Here is a 19,020-nt window from a genome sequence, read left to right on the forward strand (position 1 = left end):
TGTATGGTGATATGTTTCTTTCCGGTGTTGGTCCGGAAACACCTGGGTTAGATTCCCGGTAGGACCTTATTTCGTTCCGATTCATGTTATGCTGTAGATCCATGTCTTATATAGCCTTGCTGCTGAAAGCGATGCTATTCTCTAATAGGACCAACAACATTTTTTCTGGTGATACTAAAAATATTTATATAGCTTTATTCGTATTCTTATTATGGGATTATTATCCAATTTCAAAATATCAGGACTATGAGTGTTGTAGTCCTGTAGTTGCGAAATGACAGTAACTGAGATCTGGAATCCTGGGAGAGCTCTGCCTACCACGCTCTTAATCACACAAGTCTGAAAGTTTAAACTGTTTAAAATAACACATTTAATAGAATCTTTGGATCAATTAACTTTTAATATCGATTCAAGGATATAGTTTAGTTACAGATAACACTATCAATTCTACCCATCACATTAATTATGTACAGTTAACAGCAAATTCTCTAAACCTGGACTGCTATAATTCCAATAAGCCAGGTGTGGTACTCTGACTGGTGTCAGAAACTCCTGGACAGATGCAATTCAATTTATACTTTAATTTTCAACCACAAGATGATAGTTGGAAAGCTTGTGCACGGCTGAAACAAACTTTCGCTATGTAGTTGATGCAGTGGAAATGTCTCCAATTTAAAGTTATTCTCTTTTGTTTGGAGCAGGTTGTCCAATGCGAGTCACATGTCAATGAAAATTTAATTGGTTTTGTCTCTAATGTATTATTTAACTACGTATTACACGTGAGAAGATCTCTGATCATACATGAGTTACAAAATAGTTTAAATTATTACTCGTCATCGACATTGCTTTCCTTCTGCACAAGAAAAGATACTGCATATCACACTGAGTATGGACTAAATTTGAAACTGAATCATCTTAAAAATTTTGGACTTGCGAGGATTCGAGTCCGGGCTACCTGGGTATGACTCCAAAGCGCTAACCACTATCATTTACTATGCGCTAACCACTATCACTAATTCATTTACTTGATGTATTAGTGTATTGGGTTTCTATCGTCCAGATCATTCAGGCAACTAGTCATCACTCGGTAAATACTGGCAGTGCTCAGCTCCTCTTTCTGGTCCTACCAATTAGCCTTGGACTAATAGTAGGAAGAGAGGACGACCACACCATGCAGGTCCTCGCTGTGTGAAAAAGTCCTTAAGAGTCAACCCAACACGCTAATATCAAGATTCGGAAGACTACAACCGTTAGACGGTCTAATGGTTAGTTAGATCGTAGTAAGCATGGTTAATGTTTATGTTAATCTACTGACCCATTTATTGTTATATTTACCATGCAACCTGTTTAGCAAGCCAAGTTCTACTGAATGTAAATAATTGAAAATCACTTCTTCCTTCTGTTAATTTTATTTGAGTAATAAAAGACATACCTGAAATAGTATACAATTGTGTCCACACTTTAACAACACGTTTATATTACATAATTACGTAGATTGCCCCAAAATCAGCCAAACCGGGGCTGTGAATGCGGTAATTCAGAAGATGAAATTATTACGGTAATATTCACTTCTAGTTCTCGAAAATCCATCATTTAGAACTTCGTGCATCACTTGGGAAATTTTCTGCATACCACTAGATGCTTTGTCTTCTTCAAGTTATAGTTTTACGTTTGTAATCTTTCAACTGTTTTCATCGTTGAATTACATTTAGCTTTACAATTTTGTATCAAAAGCATTGTCCAATAACCTATTTTGAGAAATTAATTTCTCGTAGCCAGCTTACACATTGATAAAATTTTCCACTATCGGACAACTATCACTGCATGTCCGACTCTGAGAATATCTAGTGATGCATGAACTGTGAGAGTTGGCTAAATGCTTGGCCTCCCACACTTTTTACATGGACGTGTCCGTACGGACGCGACAAAAACACTGAATATCAAATTTTCACTAATCACATATTTTATTAGATAGTAATATTACTTTAGTAATTGTTGTTAACTTATATTCGACAACTGACTTTAAATAGGAGGATTTCTGCGAACAAGGATAGCGTTACTATGCCACGTCATCTTTGCAAATCTGATGTGTCACTTCGTTCTCTTAACTTACCACTATACTCACACCTCAACACACAATCTTCGCAAAGCCTATAGCTACCCTTTTCTTCCTTTTCCTTTTTCTAGATCAGCTTTTCGCACACTTTTCAGCACAGATCATTATAAACATTTTTTTTCATATTTTGATGTGAGGAATCTGTTCCCACAGCAATGTGACATATTTTTATAACACCTTGTGTATATATAATAATGCTAAATTGAAGTAATGCATGGCTACGTAATATATATTTATTTTAAGAAGAAATAAATATATATGTAAAGAAATGTATTTTAATCTAGTTCATCTCTGCCTCTCTCTCTCTCTCTTACCATCTGATTCTTCAATAATTACAAGTAATGTATTTAACTCCTAACAACATATGAATTATAGTTATTATTATGTGTGTCACCGTTAAAATTGATAAATCTTGTAGTTTACAGTGTAATTTTTTCAAGCATTTTAATGACATTTCTGCCTATACAGTACACAAATGAACAATCTATTCCAGCAGAATAAAACCTGCCAATTATTATTGACACACGTTTAGCGTCATAAAAATTAGCTTTAATGAATTTCTCGAAAAGTGTGCATTGGAATTTGCATTTAAGCATGTTATCTTGTTCAGGTCTACAGTATGTGTCTATCAATTAATGTGTCTCATCTTTCCACATATTCGTAAAGTGCTTGTAGTAGGTTAGATTCCACAAAACAACGAAGAAAGCCCTACACAGCACACTGCACACCTGTCGTTTGAAGAAAACGGGGAGGGACTTCTGAGGCTTCATATCGGTGAATTCACTGTAAAAGAGGCACATTGCTCTCCTTCGTGGAAAAAATATAGTTCATATGCGCTTTCTGAGTTGAAACTGTACGCGTTGTTTAAATCTAACAAGGGACCATTCCGATTTAGTGAATTCATTTACTGAAAATGATTGCCAGCACTGGGTTCAGCACCAAAAAAGAAACAGAGAGAAAGACTGTGTTTAGTAGCAGACCGTATACAGAGTAGGAGATAAATGAGGACAAAGTGCAAAGATAGTACGTAGAAAATTTTGAAATGAGTAGAGGGATTAAGGCCAAATGTTGTATATGAGGAATGCATGTAGATCTCCACTGAATAGAACTAATGTGAATCATAGGGGACATCTGAAAAGCAGCCATGTTGAAATTAGCACAAGAAGAATATAAGGGAAAGGGTTCATGTGACATAGGGCTCTTGACGCACACCGTCTATTGAAATCAATAGTGTCCAATACATTTTGAGACCAAGGACAACCTGAAAGAGTTTATGACTGACGTTTTCTGGCTTTCTATGAAGCAAACAAATCTGCTACTCCTCATTGATTCATGGAGATCCAATAAAGACGAAGAGTTGCTGCAGAAACCGGACAATGTTGAACTTACTCGACTCCTTAACCCTGATGGTTGCACGTCACTCATACAACCGCTGGATGTGTTCTTCCGTCCGAATAAGAATTTCGTAAAATATATAACAAACACTATTTTACTGTCATCTGAATTTATATATGGCAACGGAACAACTCCATTAACTGGCAATCATTCACCCACTTCCAGTTTACAGCACCAAGGTTCCAATGCTATTCCATCACTTACGGTACTTTTCTCCCCTATGGTCAGTCGTATAAAACCTCTGTATAATCTACAACTTGCGTAAAACCTCAACATAAACCAATTTGTAGTCGTTTGTTTTTATTTTCTCGATATATAGACTGTTTGGCCATTTTGGATAGGTTTATATTCATTCACTTTGGCGCTATGGCGAAGGCTGTATAATCAAAAAGAAACGTTTTGAATAATTCTTATAATTTATCTCTCTTTATTTTTCTGCAAAAGTATGGAAAAGCGGTGGAAGCGCAAAATGTTCCTGGCTATAACGTTTGGGAATATTAGGTAGATTGTGGCAACAGTACGCTGGGAACGGTTTATTAGTCTAGCATGTTAACAAACAATACTCTTCCCGGCTTGTGCCATTGAAATAACACAAAAAGAGTTCTATTTTGCATTAAGAGGAAGCAATCACCCACGCTCTCCTCTAGATCCGCTATTTCGCTTCAGCTGACAAGTATATAGTTTTCGTTCTAATTTGGACGACAAAAATGTAAGCAATTACTTTCAGTTGTTTCTTAATGGAAACTTCACTCAATTTCAGAATTCACCACTTTCATTACTCTTACTGATGGTAACTGCACCAGCACACTAGCACAAGCTTATTTTATGGTTTATAAACCATAAGGTGATAATAAAAGGCATATATTAGTTATAGGCATATATATATATATATATATATATATATATATATATATATATATATATATATATATATATATATATATATATATATATAGTTTCGATCACATTACTTTTGATTAGACTACTTTCTACATTAACTAACAGCCTATTTTATTTAAAGTGCTTCAATATATTGAGAATATATGAGCATACTTACCCAAAATCCCATACGCTCAGAAATACAACAAAAAGAGTTATATTTTCTAAAGATGTAGGAAACACATTCACCCCACTCCAATGGTATTTCTCCACTGGCTTGACTTTAGTGTAAAATGCTCTAGTCAGACTATACACGTAGTTCTCGCACAAATCATATTTTACTTTACGTTACAATAACTAATGCAAAAACAGTTTTAATCCGTGAAATATTGGGGGTTGAAATGTCGTTAATAATAACAAAGCAATAATATAATCAGAAAAATAATTACCTCAACATTAAAATTTGAGAAGGAAAATCTGCATCTATCACTTGGCAGTTTAGTTCGATACCACTGCAATAGAATTCCTTCATATGAAGTTGAGAAATTAAACTGCAGTACTAGTTACGAAGGACATACGTTTGCTAAGATTATTTTACTTTAAAATATCTTAGAATCTATGTAATATTCCTTCACGTCTTGATACAATTTAAGGAATTGAAAAATGTTTGCCATCTTTTCTTCTTCCTAGGCTGCAGGGCCAACATTAATCTTAGAATGTACAACGTCCTTCCGGCAGGAAGTAACATTCTAAAAGTCCTCCAATGTTTATCTAAAAATTAGAGTACTTTGTGTATGTCCAGTAGGACGGAAAGTTCTGTTTGTGGAAAGAGCATGAATTCTAGTTTTAGCGTAAAAAACGAATCATGTCAGTTCGACTGTTAGTTTTTAATAGTGATGTGTTTTGTAAATGTGTGTATGTTTACGCTCCTTATTTTCATCCACCAAACACCAATAATGTGTGTAGTAGAGCGAACGGTGGTGAACACTGGGAAATACTAAACCTACTCTTATATTGTTTATTGTATATTTTAAAATGCTTACTACTGGAAGGTTTCCATCCTTCTGGAAGGACAAACTCACATTCTTTTCATTGACGAGGTGTGTTCTGCCGGCAGGACGGCTGCTCGTGTACAGAAGTCCTTCCAAAAGAGCCTTCCGGTAGGACAGAAGCTTATACGTTCTATCACTATAACCTCAACCTCAACTTGAGAAAATTCCGAGACTAAGAAGGAAATGATTGCTAACTCAATCAATGATAATCTCTTCATACAGGCAGTTGCTAAAACTCTCGCCTTTAGTGCGAGCAGTCAACGGGTTCGATTCCCGATGGGAACATTTGGTCAAAAAGTGTAATCATTTTTTAAGGCCAAACATCCGTAGTGAGGTTTCTCTGGGTTTTCCTCATTCACACCACTCAAAAGCCGGAATGATACTTCACATAATGGTCCAGGCCGCTTCCTTCTCTCCTCATTTCTTTCTTCCTCGCCAATTTCCCAGGCAATGTGATCACTGACTGACGTCATCTCTCGTACGTGATGGGCTAGCATGGCGACAGATGTTGAATGCCCAGACATCTAATTCTTTAACCTAATTTTCATACAGGTCTTAGTAATTGGACTAGTCTTATATGAAAGGTTTTCAACTAGCTAACAGTTTTTGTACAACATCAAATAAGTGATCGGCGTGGGTAAGTTGTTTGAGCGTTGGACTCTTATCCAAGTGCCCCGGCTTCAAATTCTCGCAGGTCCGAAATTTTCAAGATGCTTCAATTTCTGTTTCAATCCATACTTAATATGATATGCAAGATCTTCTCTTATTGAGTTGGAAGATGTTCAAATGGTGGAATTAGAGTATGTCCATTCATAGAAAGAGAGATTGAAAATTTGTTTAATTCAATTGTTTCAGATTTGATAGTTTTTGCTAATTTAAACTATTTTCTAACTCATGTATGATTAGTGCTCTTTTCTTTCTTCTCTTATGCAGTATGTAGTGAAATAATATTTTATACATTCAACGAATTATGTCATTGATATATGGAATTCATGGGAAAACATGCTCTAAACAATAAAGATTAATCTTAAATTGTCGACATTACCCATGCATCAACTTCACAGCTAAAGCTTGTTTCAGTCCTCCACAGACTTACAAACCGTCGTCTCCTGGTTGAAATGTTAGGTATAAATTGGGTCGCATTTGTCCAGGCGCTTGTGATACCAGCAGAAATGCTGTTACTGGACACGATCAAATTAAATTATACCAATCCGGGGCGAGAAACTTTTGTGTTGACTGTTTACATGCTATTATTTAAGTACTACTATGAAAATTAACATCAATCGTCAATACCAAATAAACCACCTTTACAATCGAGTAACTAATGAACTAACATACATACATATTACTTATAATAGTTCATTTACTTACTACAGAAATACAAACCTGGTAAATTTTGAATGTCAATACCATTCACTATTGTCCAACCATCATCAGACGTCCAGTCTTGGAATTTCTTAAAATTTTTGAAGTAATCAATTCCAGCATTAGGTTCTGAAATGTAATCAAGTAGTCATCTTAATCAAATGCTTCCACAGACTTCCAAGTAAATATTAAAAAACAGTGCCTCACTTTCTTTGATATTGGAAATGTTGGGATAAAGATAGAGGCGGAAATTGATGTGATTTATTGTAATACACATATACTTATAATATTTATGGTTGTTATAATGACTCTGTGTAGCTGCTGATGCATGTGTTCTATGAGATATTGTAAATAATTTTAATAGGTGTATTGAAGTATCTAAAGAAATTTTCGGCAGACACCACGAAACTTTCAAATTATAATGAAATTTTACAGTTAGAATAGTATGAATAAGAAGTAGTACCAAGAATACTGGTCGTGTAATCAATCCTTAAGTTTGTATGGATAAAATTATTACTAAATATGTATAAGGTAAAGGTTATTTTTGATAATTCAAAGTGCGCAGAGTATACGTTAATTAATTATGTAATTTCCAGGTTAATCTATAACCTCTATCTCGAATTTGTTCTAGTAGTATTTGAAGTGTAGAATTGAAGATACTGAGTTAAATACGCAACTGTCACTGCATCATTGAAGAATAAGCGTTCCACAGTGTAGACGTATGTTGGGTAAACTCACTCTTGCTCTTTGAAGGATGTTGGGCAGGCGTATGTCTAACTACTCGGTTTATCACTTCCCCCAAACGTTGAAATCATTGAAATGTCTTTTGCTTGTTTCTTTGTTTGCAATAGAATAGCATCAACATTACTTGTTAGATAACGTGGCTCCTCTCTCTAGTTTGTGGGGTTATCCCTGGTTGATTGATTTGGAGCTCTGAGGTATCTTCCTATGGGCTGTCTTCCAGTCCTCATCTTCTTTTTGTTTGGTTTGAGTATTTCCTGCTTGTTGTAATGCTGTCGTGTATTCTGAGGTCTCCTACAAATAGTAATTTATACTTACAAAAAAGTTGGTTGTACTTCCTGATCAGTAGTTTTCTCCAGTTCTCAATCTCATTTATCATGATCGAGGCAAGAGTACCATTGCTTGATTTTTCTAACTGGTCTTTAATAGGTCAATCTGTATTTTTGCTCTGTAACTCTCCAATCAATTTAATAATGATCAAAAACTTGGTAAATAAATTAGTGTCGTCCTTTACCGTTGATATATGGTATTGTAGTTTTTAAATTTTGGTGGCGAATGGTGGTCTTGAAGCTGTTGAAGTAGCTCCTCCAGAATAACTTTAGCATCTTCTTCATATGTGATGTTCGTTAACCTCGACTTGGAGATAGAAAAGTTTGGTATTCGTGTATTTCGGTACAAGACTTCCATTCTTCATTTGAAATATACGTACAAGATGTGTAAATAAAATAATGAGACTGGGAACACTGCGCAAGAGCCGAAAACGTTTGTGAAGTGGGAGTTGGAGAGGAAAAGGATGAATATGTGATATACCATTCGCAAAAGTGAAAACTCGCTAGTGCACGTTGATTATCCGTAGCAATTGCTTTAGTGAAGCAGGTTTTGCTTGTACGTTCTGACAGTGAGTGACACGAATATCGAATGAAATGAAATGAAATGAAATTTTGAGTTTTACGTCCCACGGTTATGCCGGTTAGGCTAAAAGAGACGGTGATAATGAGTAATGAATGAAATGGTGGAATGAAGAAAGTGGGAGGAAACGGGAGAACCCCGAGAAAACCTACGCACATGGTGTTTGTCCACCACAAAATTCACTTGGCGGGAGCAGGGTTTGAACCCGAGACCCCTAGCACCAGAGGTGAACGCTCTACCACTGAGTCACCGCGGCCCCCACGAATATCGAGCAACGGTATGCGATTATGTTTTGTTTCAGACTTGGACAGTGCAACGAAAGCTTTGGCAAAACTTCGCCAATCCATCCGAGACAGTGTTTAGTCAACGGATGAGGTATTTCGTTGCTTTAAGGCATTTGGAGAAGAAAGACAGTCAATTGAAGATGAACCTTGCAGTGAAAGGTTCTCTGCTGCAAGAACTAATGTAAATGTCGAAAGAGTCCGAGTTTTATGAGTTCCTGTCATCGGCTGACAGTCCGAATGATCGGAACAGTTAAATTTTAGTTACACTAACATTCATCAGCTGTTGACCAATGAATTATGGATGCGAAAAATCAGCTAAAAACTAGTTCCAAGAATCCTCCTGCAGGCCGATCATTATGACTGCCAACCGATGAAATTAAAATATTACAGAAAATATTCTCTTAGAAGCAGAATATTGAAAACATTGGAAAATGTGTTCAATTGTTTTTAAAGAGGAGTTTATATAGGGCTTCCAAGTTTTATTCTCCTGACTTGGTGTGTCCTGAATTATTATTATTTTCGCAAAAACCTCTAACCCTTTCCTCCTCAACGGATACATTTTAATCAAAGTAACGTTTTGAGATTAGGCCAATCAAGATAGGTCAAAAATAGATCAACTTGGGCAAAATTACAACCTAAGGCTTCTAACCTGTAATGAACACCAGGCCATCCCCTGAGCACTATATCCAAAATCCAACACCATCCAAGCAGGGGAACATGGAAAATTACCTGGGCTAAATGTCCCAGAATAATTCAATTTAATGAGCAAAGAAGGATGTTACATTTACTTTAGGTGTTCTATAATGTTGTTTTACTGCGTTAACAAAGGCTAGTGAATGCTAACATTGTATACTTGGGTGTCAATTTTCATAATTCTTGAATTGTTTTCACACTTCTGTCCTGTGTTTCTCAAAGGTGAGTGTTGAAGATGTTTTGACGATGGCGGTTTTTGTGTTTGGCAGGAATACGCTATTTTTCTTGTTGAGCCTATACATTGAAGGACCATGACTGAGTCCCCATCTGCAGAAGCCTCGATCCTGACGATAACTTTATCACACTTCAAGAAAAGCGAGCTGAAGGAGCGAACAATATCAGCAAAGCTTGCGGTAGTAATATTGTCGCCGCTGCATGTATGGTGGTATGTCTCTTGTTGCAAGTATTACACTGACAAAAGATATGCGATTGCCCTTTAAAAATCGTCATCGTCAATTAAGAAACGAGTTACTCGCTTGTCGGATGGATCCTTCAACAGAGACAGTTACTACCTCTGTTGCAGAACGTCTGTCTTATTAGATGACCGTCACGTGTTGAAAACATAAGATGTGCGAGTGAAAACACAAGCATTGCTAGACAGCATTTTACAGTGCTGCGATGAACGAAAAGAAACCTGGTCACAAATTGACCGAGGTCGAACTGAGTACTTATCATCTGACCTTCATGCAACAGATTGTATCTATCACAGATCATGTAGTATCAACTTTCGAACAGGTAAAGCAATTATTCAACAATACTGCGCCAATAAGTCAGCGTCAAAAAAGTTCCGGACTGGCCGTCCCACAAATGATGAGCGAAACCGACCATTTCACCGTATTTGCAGTTTTGTGGAAGAGCGCGATGATGAGCAACTAACTGTGGGAGAACTTTAACAAAAATGGGTACATCTCTTGAAGGGACTGATCACACTGCACATGAAGTGTCAACTAATTGAGCATTTCGGCGATAAAATTATAATTTCAAGTGACAGTGGAAAATACGACATCATTACACTTCGTAAAACAGCCAATCATATTCTGCGGGCATACCATGATTCACCACAAACGTATGATGAAGAAAATGAAAAAAATAGAATAATAGAAACCGCAGCTCGACTGACCAAAACCAACATCAAATCTAAACTAAAAACTGGAAGTGATATACATCCCTCACCCAGTGATTTCACCATTCAGGAATCCCTTCAGTACCTTCCACCCATCCTTCAGGTATTTTGTGCCACACTTTTTATCGGAAAAGACAGTGAAACCAAAATAGTATCGATTGGCCAGTGCTTGATGCAAGCAGCAAGACCAAGAGATTTGTTAGCTCCTCTGCAGTTATATGTTTATGTGCGGCTGCAAAACCACTTTCGATCGAAACACCTGATTGACATGCTGCATCACCTGGAAATTTGCTCTTCATATGCGGAAGTCCAGCGGTTTGAACGATGTGCTGCAAGAGCGTTTAGTAATCGTGCGATCCAGATGTCAGCATGCCAGACTTGCCTTTACAGCGAATAATGTGGGCCATAATCTAGAAATGCTATCAACTGCTACCAGTCTCTATTAATTAAATTAAAATAAATTAAACTTCGAAATCAGAAATAGAAATATGTAAAACTGGGAGATCAAACTAAAGACTGTTCGACAGGTCTCCGTACCGTATATTTCAATATCACAGGAAATGAAATTTTTATTTACGCATGTTGCAAACGTTTTTAAGACCTCGGTTGCAAGTGAGGGAATCGTAAATTATGTGCGGGTATAGTACGACAAAATTCCAAGTCATTTTGTTCTTCATTTGTGCACTGAGAAAAATTAGTACTCTGGACAGCGGTATATTGTACAAATATACGGGATCCTCTTGCTTACTACAGACATCAGTACGGAGCATACTTTATCTGTATGCTACATAGGCACTGCCCTTATATGTTACATAATGCCGCCGCAGGATGTCTGATATCTAACAGTCTTCCTTATATTACCTACATATATGTATGTTACCTTCGTCAGCACGTCCTTTTGTGTGTAAGATCCTGACTGCCTATATTGTTTCATACGGAAAGTACGTATAGTTGGAATACTTATACAGAAAGTATTATAAAACACCCGTTTTCAGTTATACGCTTGCTGTACGTTAAATCCAAAAACTACCGGATTTACAAATGTAACACGATTTTACGTACACCACATACAGTTTTTTCTCAGTCTGTCATTTCCTTAATGAACAATTTCCACGCAACTGTTCTTGGCGCGGTCCTCTATCTTTATTGCAATAACCTCCACGAAGCCCGGACCTTACAACACCAGGCAATTCATTTTGAGAAATAACGAAATCAATATCTCTTATCGTCGGTATAGGACACAAAGAACTCCATGGGTACAGAGGAAGTCTTTCGTAAGATAACACCTCAAGTAGATGGTAAATGTTCCTTCTGGGTCACTTTTATTTTTCAAACTTTTTATGTACAACAACTACATAGCACAAGAGCATAGGCTTTATGATATCCATAAAACCTTATACACAATAACTATAACTAAATTTATATCTAACGAGGGAGCCTATCCAAGTGTAACTCTGACTTCGAGTGGAGACTATGGCCGTTGGATACCTTGTCCCAAAAGAACATTACACAAAAAGGGATACATCCTCGATCGCAACCATTGCGAAGATATAAGCGTGAAAGTTAGAAATTGAGCTCCATACTATACATTACAAAGTCAGATTCCGGGTCAGATTTTTCCGGAAACGGTCGAGTAAGGAAACTCAGCGAATACATATCAAATTTGTGTGGGGAGCCCAGCACCTTTTGAATGAAAAATTTGCGTCTCTGGGGCAATCGCAGGGTGCCAGGCGGGTTTCAACTCAAAATTTGCAAATGGAACCGGGGGTCAAGTAGCATATTGTATGAAAGCTATTGTTAAATAAAAGAAGATAGAACAAATCTCAACTCTCTACGATAACCCTGTGCAAACGGGCAACTGGTCAAAATGTCAATAAAAAAGAAATCTTTGAGTTTTACGTCCCACGCTTATGCCGGTTAGGCTAAAGGAGACGGCGATGATGAGTAATGAATGAAATGGTGGAATGAAGAAAGTGGGAGGAAACGAGAGAACCCCGAGGAAACACACGCACATGGTGTTTGTCCAGCACAAAGTTCACTTGGCAGCGGCTGGGATCGAACCCAGGACCCCAAGCACCAGACGTGAACGCTCTACCACTGAGCCACCGCGGCCTCCAAAATTTCAATCAGAAAATCTATGGCCACGCTTCTAAATCCGTTAAGTTGCGACAATAACAAAACCGAAAAGCACGTTTAAAAGTGCAAGGTATTGAAGTAAAGCAAATTATTGCAGTTTCTCTCTTAAAAGCACCTTCCGATATATTTTATTTCTGCACCATTATTCCAGTTTTCTCCAAACGCACTCCTCTCCAAGTTGCCTCACAGTTTCAAGGTCACTCCTTTTGGTCTTTACCATCATGTTTCTCGTTCAGCAAATCTTTCAATAAAAATTTCACAGTGCAATCTGTGAATTTGGGGTCCAGATGCGCGAAGCACATACTGTTGCCTTTTTAACTTCTTACCCTCCACGGCGGTTGCGATTGACAATGTATCCTTTCTCTTCTAGAACACGAAATCCAATGGTGATGGTTATTCTATGGTCCATTGGTCATTCGAAGTCACACTTATACTTGGATAAGGTTCGTTGTGCGACTCTATGAGAGACTGAAGCAGTTTGCTTTACTTCAAAGCTTGCACGTTTAAACGTGTTTTTCTGTTTTGTAATTGTCGCAACTTAACGGATTTAGAAGCGGGCCATAGATTTTCTGATGTAGGTTGTATTGACATTTTGAGCAGTTGCCCGTTTGCAAAGGGTTATCGTAGAGAGTTGAGATTTGTTCCCTTGCGATTGAGATCTTCTTTTATTTAACAATAGCTTTCATAGAGTATGTTACTTGACCCCCACCTCCATTTGCAAATTTTGAGTTGGACCCCGCCTGGGACCTTGCGAGTGCCCCGGGGACACAAATTGTTCATTCAAAAGGTGCTGGGCTCCCCACACAAATTTGATATGTATTCACTTAGTTTCCTTACCCGACAGTTTCCGAAAAATGTGACCCGGAATCTGACTTTGTAATGTATAGTATGGAGCTCAATTTCTAAATTTTCACGCTTATATCTCCACAACGGTTGCGATCGAGGATGTATCCGTTTTCGTATTTTGTTCTTCTGGGACAAGGTATCCAACTGCTATAGTCTCGACTCGAAGTCAGAGTTACACTTGGATAGGTTTCCTCGTAAGAACTATAACTAACTTATATCTACTTATCTTCAACCCCACGGCCGAATATTTCTTTTTTGTAATAAATTAGAAACCCTATACTGTGTATTTCGAAAATCTTCTATCGAGCCAACCAAAAAATTTCACCAGGAGTAAGTTGTAAGACTCGTTTAAGTCGGGAACTAGAATAGAACCACAACGCGTACGCAAAACATAATACATAACATCTTTCTCTGACTTATCTAATGGCATACCAACTAATTTACTAAAAGAAAACCTAGCAAAAAAATACCTATACAGACGCTGACAAAATAGCTTTTAGGATGACCATAGAAACTTACTTCCTAAATTGTATATATTATGTGTTTACATGATTACAAGTTTGGATACTGATAGTGCTCTAAAGAAATAGAGATAGTGATAGTACTGATAGAGATCACCTGCTTATCTCTTTCTCTATGTCAAACAATGACTTCTTAAACTCAGTCCATTGGTCTTAGGTTAAAGAAAATAAGCAGAAATTTGAATCAAATACGATCTCAGTATGGTCCCGAACCTTCTTGATGATTACGTTAAATGTGTTGGTAAAAATAAATTTCTTCTGAGGTTTCATACAAATAACTCATTTTCCCCTTGTAGATTTTCTAAGAAGTTCATTTTTAATGGTTCATTTTTGAAGAATATTTGATGCATAGAATAGCCATTATTTAACTGCTTCATACCATCATAATGCAAAAATAGTTTATATTTTTCATATGTTTTAGCACTTGAATGTAACTTCATTATATATTTGTGGCAGTAATGTTTTATATTCCCATCTAAATTTACTAAAACTCTTTCACCTGTGTATTTTGTTTGAATCAATTTCCATAATATTTCGTAAGCTTTACCTTTTTTGAATCTTGAAATTTTACAAGTCTTAAAACAACAATATCATTTTTCTTCTTTAAATAGGATGGCATTTCTTATTTATTATATAGAAAATCCTTGACTCAAACACAGAATTCAACGGTTGGGTAATTATCTTATATCCCAGTATATTTAAGCTTTAATCCATCTTTAACTATATCACTTATAATTTTATCAGTTAAGTGTTTCGTAAATCTAGGTGGAACGAATACCTTAAAGTTTTCAGACTCAACTAAAATACTTCTACCGGTTAGTGTTTATTTTGTCCATTTTTAGAATTTGATATTCTAAGTCTAACTCTAATTCTCATAAACCTATAACTGTTTTTTTATAGGTTCCCAAGCTTATTTAAAAGTTCAATGTGTTCTGCCATATTTATTTAATAAAAAATCTTTATCTGAACTTATGTGATATATCATAACATTTTTTATGAAAAATATACTCATAAAAGTTCAAAAAAACTAAATCTAAAACAAACTTAATTTAATCTAATCTAAAACTATTCAACTACTTTCTCATTTTTAGGATTATTAGTAAAGTTCTCTTGACCAATTAAAATCGCATAACTAATTGTATTATTATCCACAGCTTCTACAAAATCTACTACTATTTTTATATTAGTTCTCTTATTTATAGATACGTTCTTTCTCTTACTACAATTAATCACATACGTTTGTCTATTTTTAATGAATTCATCTGGATTGTAGTACATTTCTGTATTTCCACAAGTAATTCTCTTAAATGCAGTACAATCTTCATACATCTTAAAATAACCACTTTTAGCAATATCTAAATTTCTATTTTCTTTTGAAAAGACCTCTTCTCTACCATTTTTCAGATACAGAATCAACTTTAAAATGATCAAACGTACTAGAATCTGCAGTCTGTTTATTGCTTGTATCAGTTTGTAAAGTTACATTTACAAAATCAGACATACCAATTGTCTAGAGTTAAATTGAGTAGTTACTGTATATCAAATTCCAAGAAAGAACCTTCTACCTTCTTTTGTACACATTGATAAGTGTGAAACGAAAATATAATTTTAGGTTTTTTAAAAATATTTAACTTAATTTCGTAATTTGGTTTATCCTCTACAATTCGCATTCTTTTCTCCATACTCTCTATCGTTATCTTACCATCATGAGGCGCTGCTGCACCCGGTTATGTCCATTTATATAAAACCATTATTATTAGTAGCTTTCATAAATGATGTTCTCAATCCACCTTTCCTCTTAACCTCTTTATAATCACTTAAAAAGCCTGTGATTATCTTAGCGGATATAAAACTGTAAAATCTTTTCTTAATCCAAGTTTATTATCCGTTTTGAAACCTGCTTGTTTTAAGTACCCAACTTCTGGTTTAGAATTCTTTAAAGTTCCGATAGCTGTAGATGTTATTTCAGGTAGATCAATCCTATCTATAATTACTATGCTTTCTAATTTCAATTTGCTTTCTAATCCTATCTATAATTACTATTACTATGCTTACAAGAAAAGAAGTGGGAAGCAATTATTTACAAGTTTTATTGTATCATTATCTCCAAATGTTCCTCCTTCTTGAGCACCTACAACTTCAAATTTCATAAAACAGTCTGCTCTGTGACGATGAATAAATGCACCTCGTACATCAAAATCAATTTCAATATCTTTGTTCGGTTCATTCAAATTATTATGTTCTATGTGCTGTAAAATTTTCTAACTTGTAACTCTCAATACTCTCCATATTATTTATTATAAAGAAAATGTTTTAAAGAAAATTACAGTATTCACAGCAGTACCAACTACAAAAGCTGGGAGTCCTTCACCAATTGATGAATCTTCACTAAATATTCTTTTCCAAGCTTGATGTTCTAATTCTTTATGAGAAATATGTCTTGAAGCTGTATGTCTATTATCTCTGTAGTATATATCGTGTTATCTACAACCCTCATCTAATGGGTTAATATCTTTATCTTCGCTTTCTAATCTTTCTTGTAGCCTAGTTCCCGGACCACAGTACGAAAATCCACGAATACGTAATTCAAATAAGAGTTTATTAATCAAATAATTTACCTACTCCTTACCAAATTTCTCATCATTCCAAAATCTTGGTGGCAATCTCTTTAATATCTTTATCAAATAACCTATACCTTTTGGATCGTTAGGAATAAATTCTGAAAGATTCTTATTAATCATACTTACTATACCTACTTTCTCATTGTAAAAATTATTACTGCCAGCTTTTTCTTCTCCATCTGTAACAATTACTCTATTTATTAACTTTTGAACATCATCCATCTAAATATATTTTAGGCAGTTCAGTATATTGCTTAATTCCTTCTCCCAACTTAGATTTAAAAGTTAGAGCTAAGTTTAGTTTAATCTCTGTCTCCCAAATAGGTTTTATAATATTTTTGTATTTTGCACTTCTACTAGACGTAACTTTTTTACTATTTGTATCATAATTTTTAAACGCTTTATCTGATATTATTATTTCTTCATAATTTTTAAAAACACCCTTATCATACTCTTCAATTTTTATAGTATTCGTTGTTACAGCTCCCATAAACCTTCTGTTCCTTTATAGCTTTTGCCATTAATTACTAAATCATCATCATTAACTTGGACATTGGAATTTCCTATTTCGTTTATTAATTTACCACCTACCTATTCTATTTCTTATTTTACAATGTCATATTTATTATTTTAACACCTTCTTCTTCCAAACACGTCAGCATTTCTCTTGGCATAATATCTCCTTGCATGTTACCAAATGAGTTACTAAAGCTCTACTTCTTCTACTTCATGTTTAATTTGTTTTCCCATTTGTCCTATCTCTTTAGTTACTAGGAATCCATCTTCCTCTACAGAACTCTCATATATTGTGACGCTGAGTTCAAAAATATGGTTACATTGCTCTTTATTGAAGGAATTGAAAAAGGTAATTTTGAATTAATATGAATTTTAAAAGACATTTTTTCTCTCTTGCCTTGCTGCAAGCTAGTAACAGAGAAAGGAAATACGTAAAACTTTCTGAAGGTGACTGATGTTGCTATTGCTGCGCAATTTTGTAGGAAGTTTACTTGTCGAAGATTACTCATAATCATCAAACAGGATACATTAATCATGATTTTGACAACGTGACGCCATTAATAAGCGGAAATCGGTTAAATAGTTAAGAATCTATGGATAGATCTAGAAATCATGCTATTGAATTCTTCCGGCTGTGACAGTACACGTGTGTACATGTGTGTCACGCCACGTATTCTGGGTGCGGCCGTCTCTACGAGCCAATCAGAATGCAAAAGAGCAATGAAGTTTCCATATTTGTGGAGATGATAAAACGGATGTACTGACTGATATGAGGTTTGGGTGTGTCCCTCGAAAAATAATAAAGAGGGACCTCAAGGTCTCAAGGATTGATTCGACACAGACGCGGAGATTAGGAGCATCGAAGTTCAGACATTCGGGACTCTGAACAAGTTGCAAAGTGTTAGAAGACTCCTAATACAAAATATGTACAAGCACTTGTCGCTATATTAATTTTAAGTAAAGAGATGTCATGTAGTACTATAAAATGATTATTCAGCCTATCGAAAAACTATCAAGATTGAGGACTGAAGTCGCATATTCGTATTTCATCTTCCATTTCTTCTAACTTAAATATTTGAATATCTAGCCTGTTAATCAATCGATATTAAGGTATCAAACTATCAAATGAACTATCAGAAACCAAATTACTCTTGTTGAATCACTAAATTAAATGTTGTTGTACATTACCATTTTAATTATATAATAAACTTACTTTTTTATAAATATTGTTGTTATTCCCCTAGATTAAACCACTCTTTTCCCATGAAAAGCATGGTGTAATTTAAGTGTACTTCTTTCGTGACACCCGCCAAGATATAGCGTGAGCAGTTCTCAATAAAATGTGGAAACTAACGAGCTAAGTAAACAGAAAAAGACCTGCACATCGTCACAAATTGGGGCTCGTCCAAAGCTTTTCTTCTTTTTTCGTTTTTCAGGACGAAACATTTTGTGGTTCTGCTATGACATCTTTCCTTTTCTATGCTGTGTCTTATGTTATGTTTTGGTATTTTGTTCATAGTGCATGATAATTTAAGTAAATTCTGTAAGTTGTCGCATTGCTGCAATTGTGTTATAGTGGATTCTAATGGCAATTAGTGATATGATTATATAGCTCATAGTGAAATACCCCTTATTATTTTTTTCTGCTTAGACAAAACAAAAAAATTGTGAAAACAGTAATTCGAAATGACTTCCCATTGGTTCCCCTTTTTCAAACCTAAGAAATCCCCACCAAAATTTCATGCTTGTTATATTGCAAAATC

The 19,020-nt window shown here is 35.5% G+C and overlaps 1 protein-coding gene across 3 annotated transcripts in view; it reads right to left on the reverse strand.

The window, feature by feature from the left end:
* Window positions 1-19,020, reverse strand: part of LOC145673403 (uncharacterized) — a 501,393-nt gene that overhangs the window by 272,527 nt on the left and 209,846 nt on the right. For all 3 annotated transcript variants that reach the window (XM_081743070.1, XM_081743067.1, XM_081743068.1), the window contains exon 6: window positions 6,829-6,936. In XM_081743070.1, coding sequence (XP_081599196.1) covers window positions 6,829-6,936 — 108 coding nt within the window. The remainder of the gene's footprint in view (window positions 1-6,828; window positions 6,937-19,020) is intronic.

The sequence above is a fragment of the Thermobia domestica genome, chromosome 16, assembly GCF_964235325.1.
Source record: "Thermobia domestica chromosome 16, izTheDome1.hap1.1, whole genome shotgun sequence".
NCBI lineage: Eukaryota > Metazoa > Arthropoda > Insecta > Zygentoma > Lepismatidae > Thermobia > Thermobia domestica.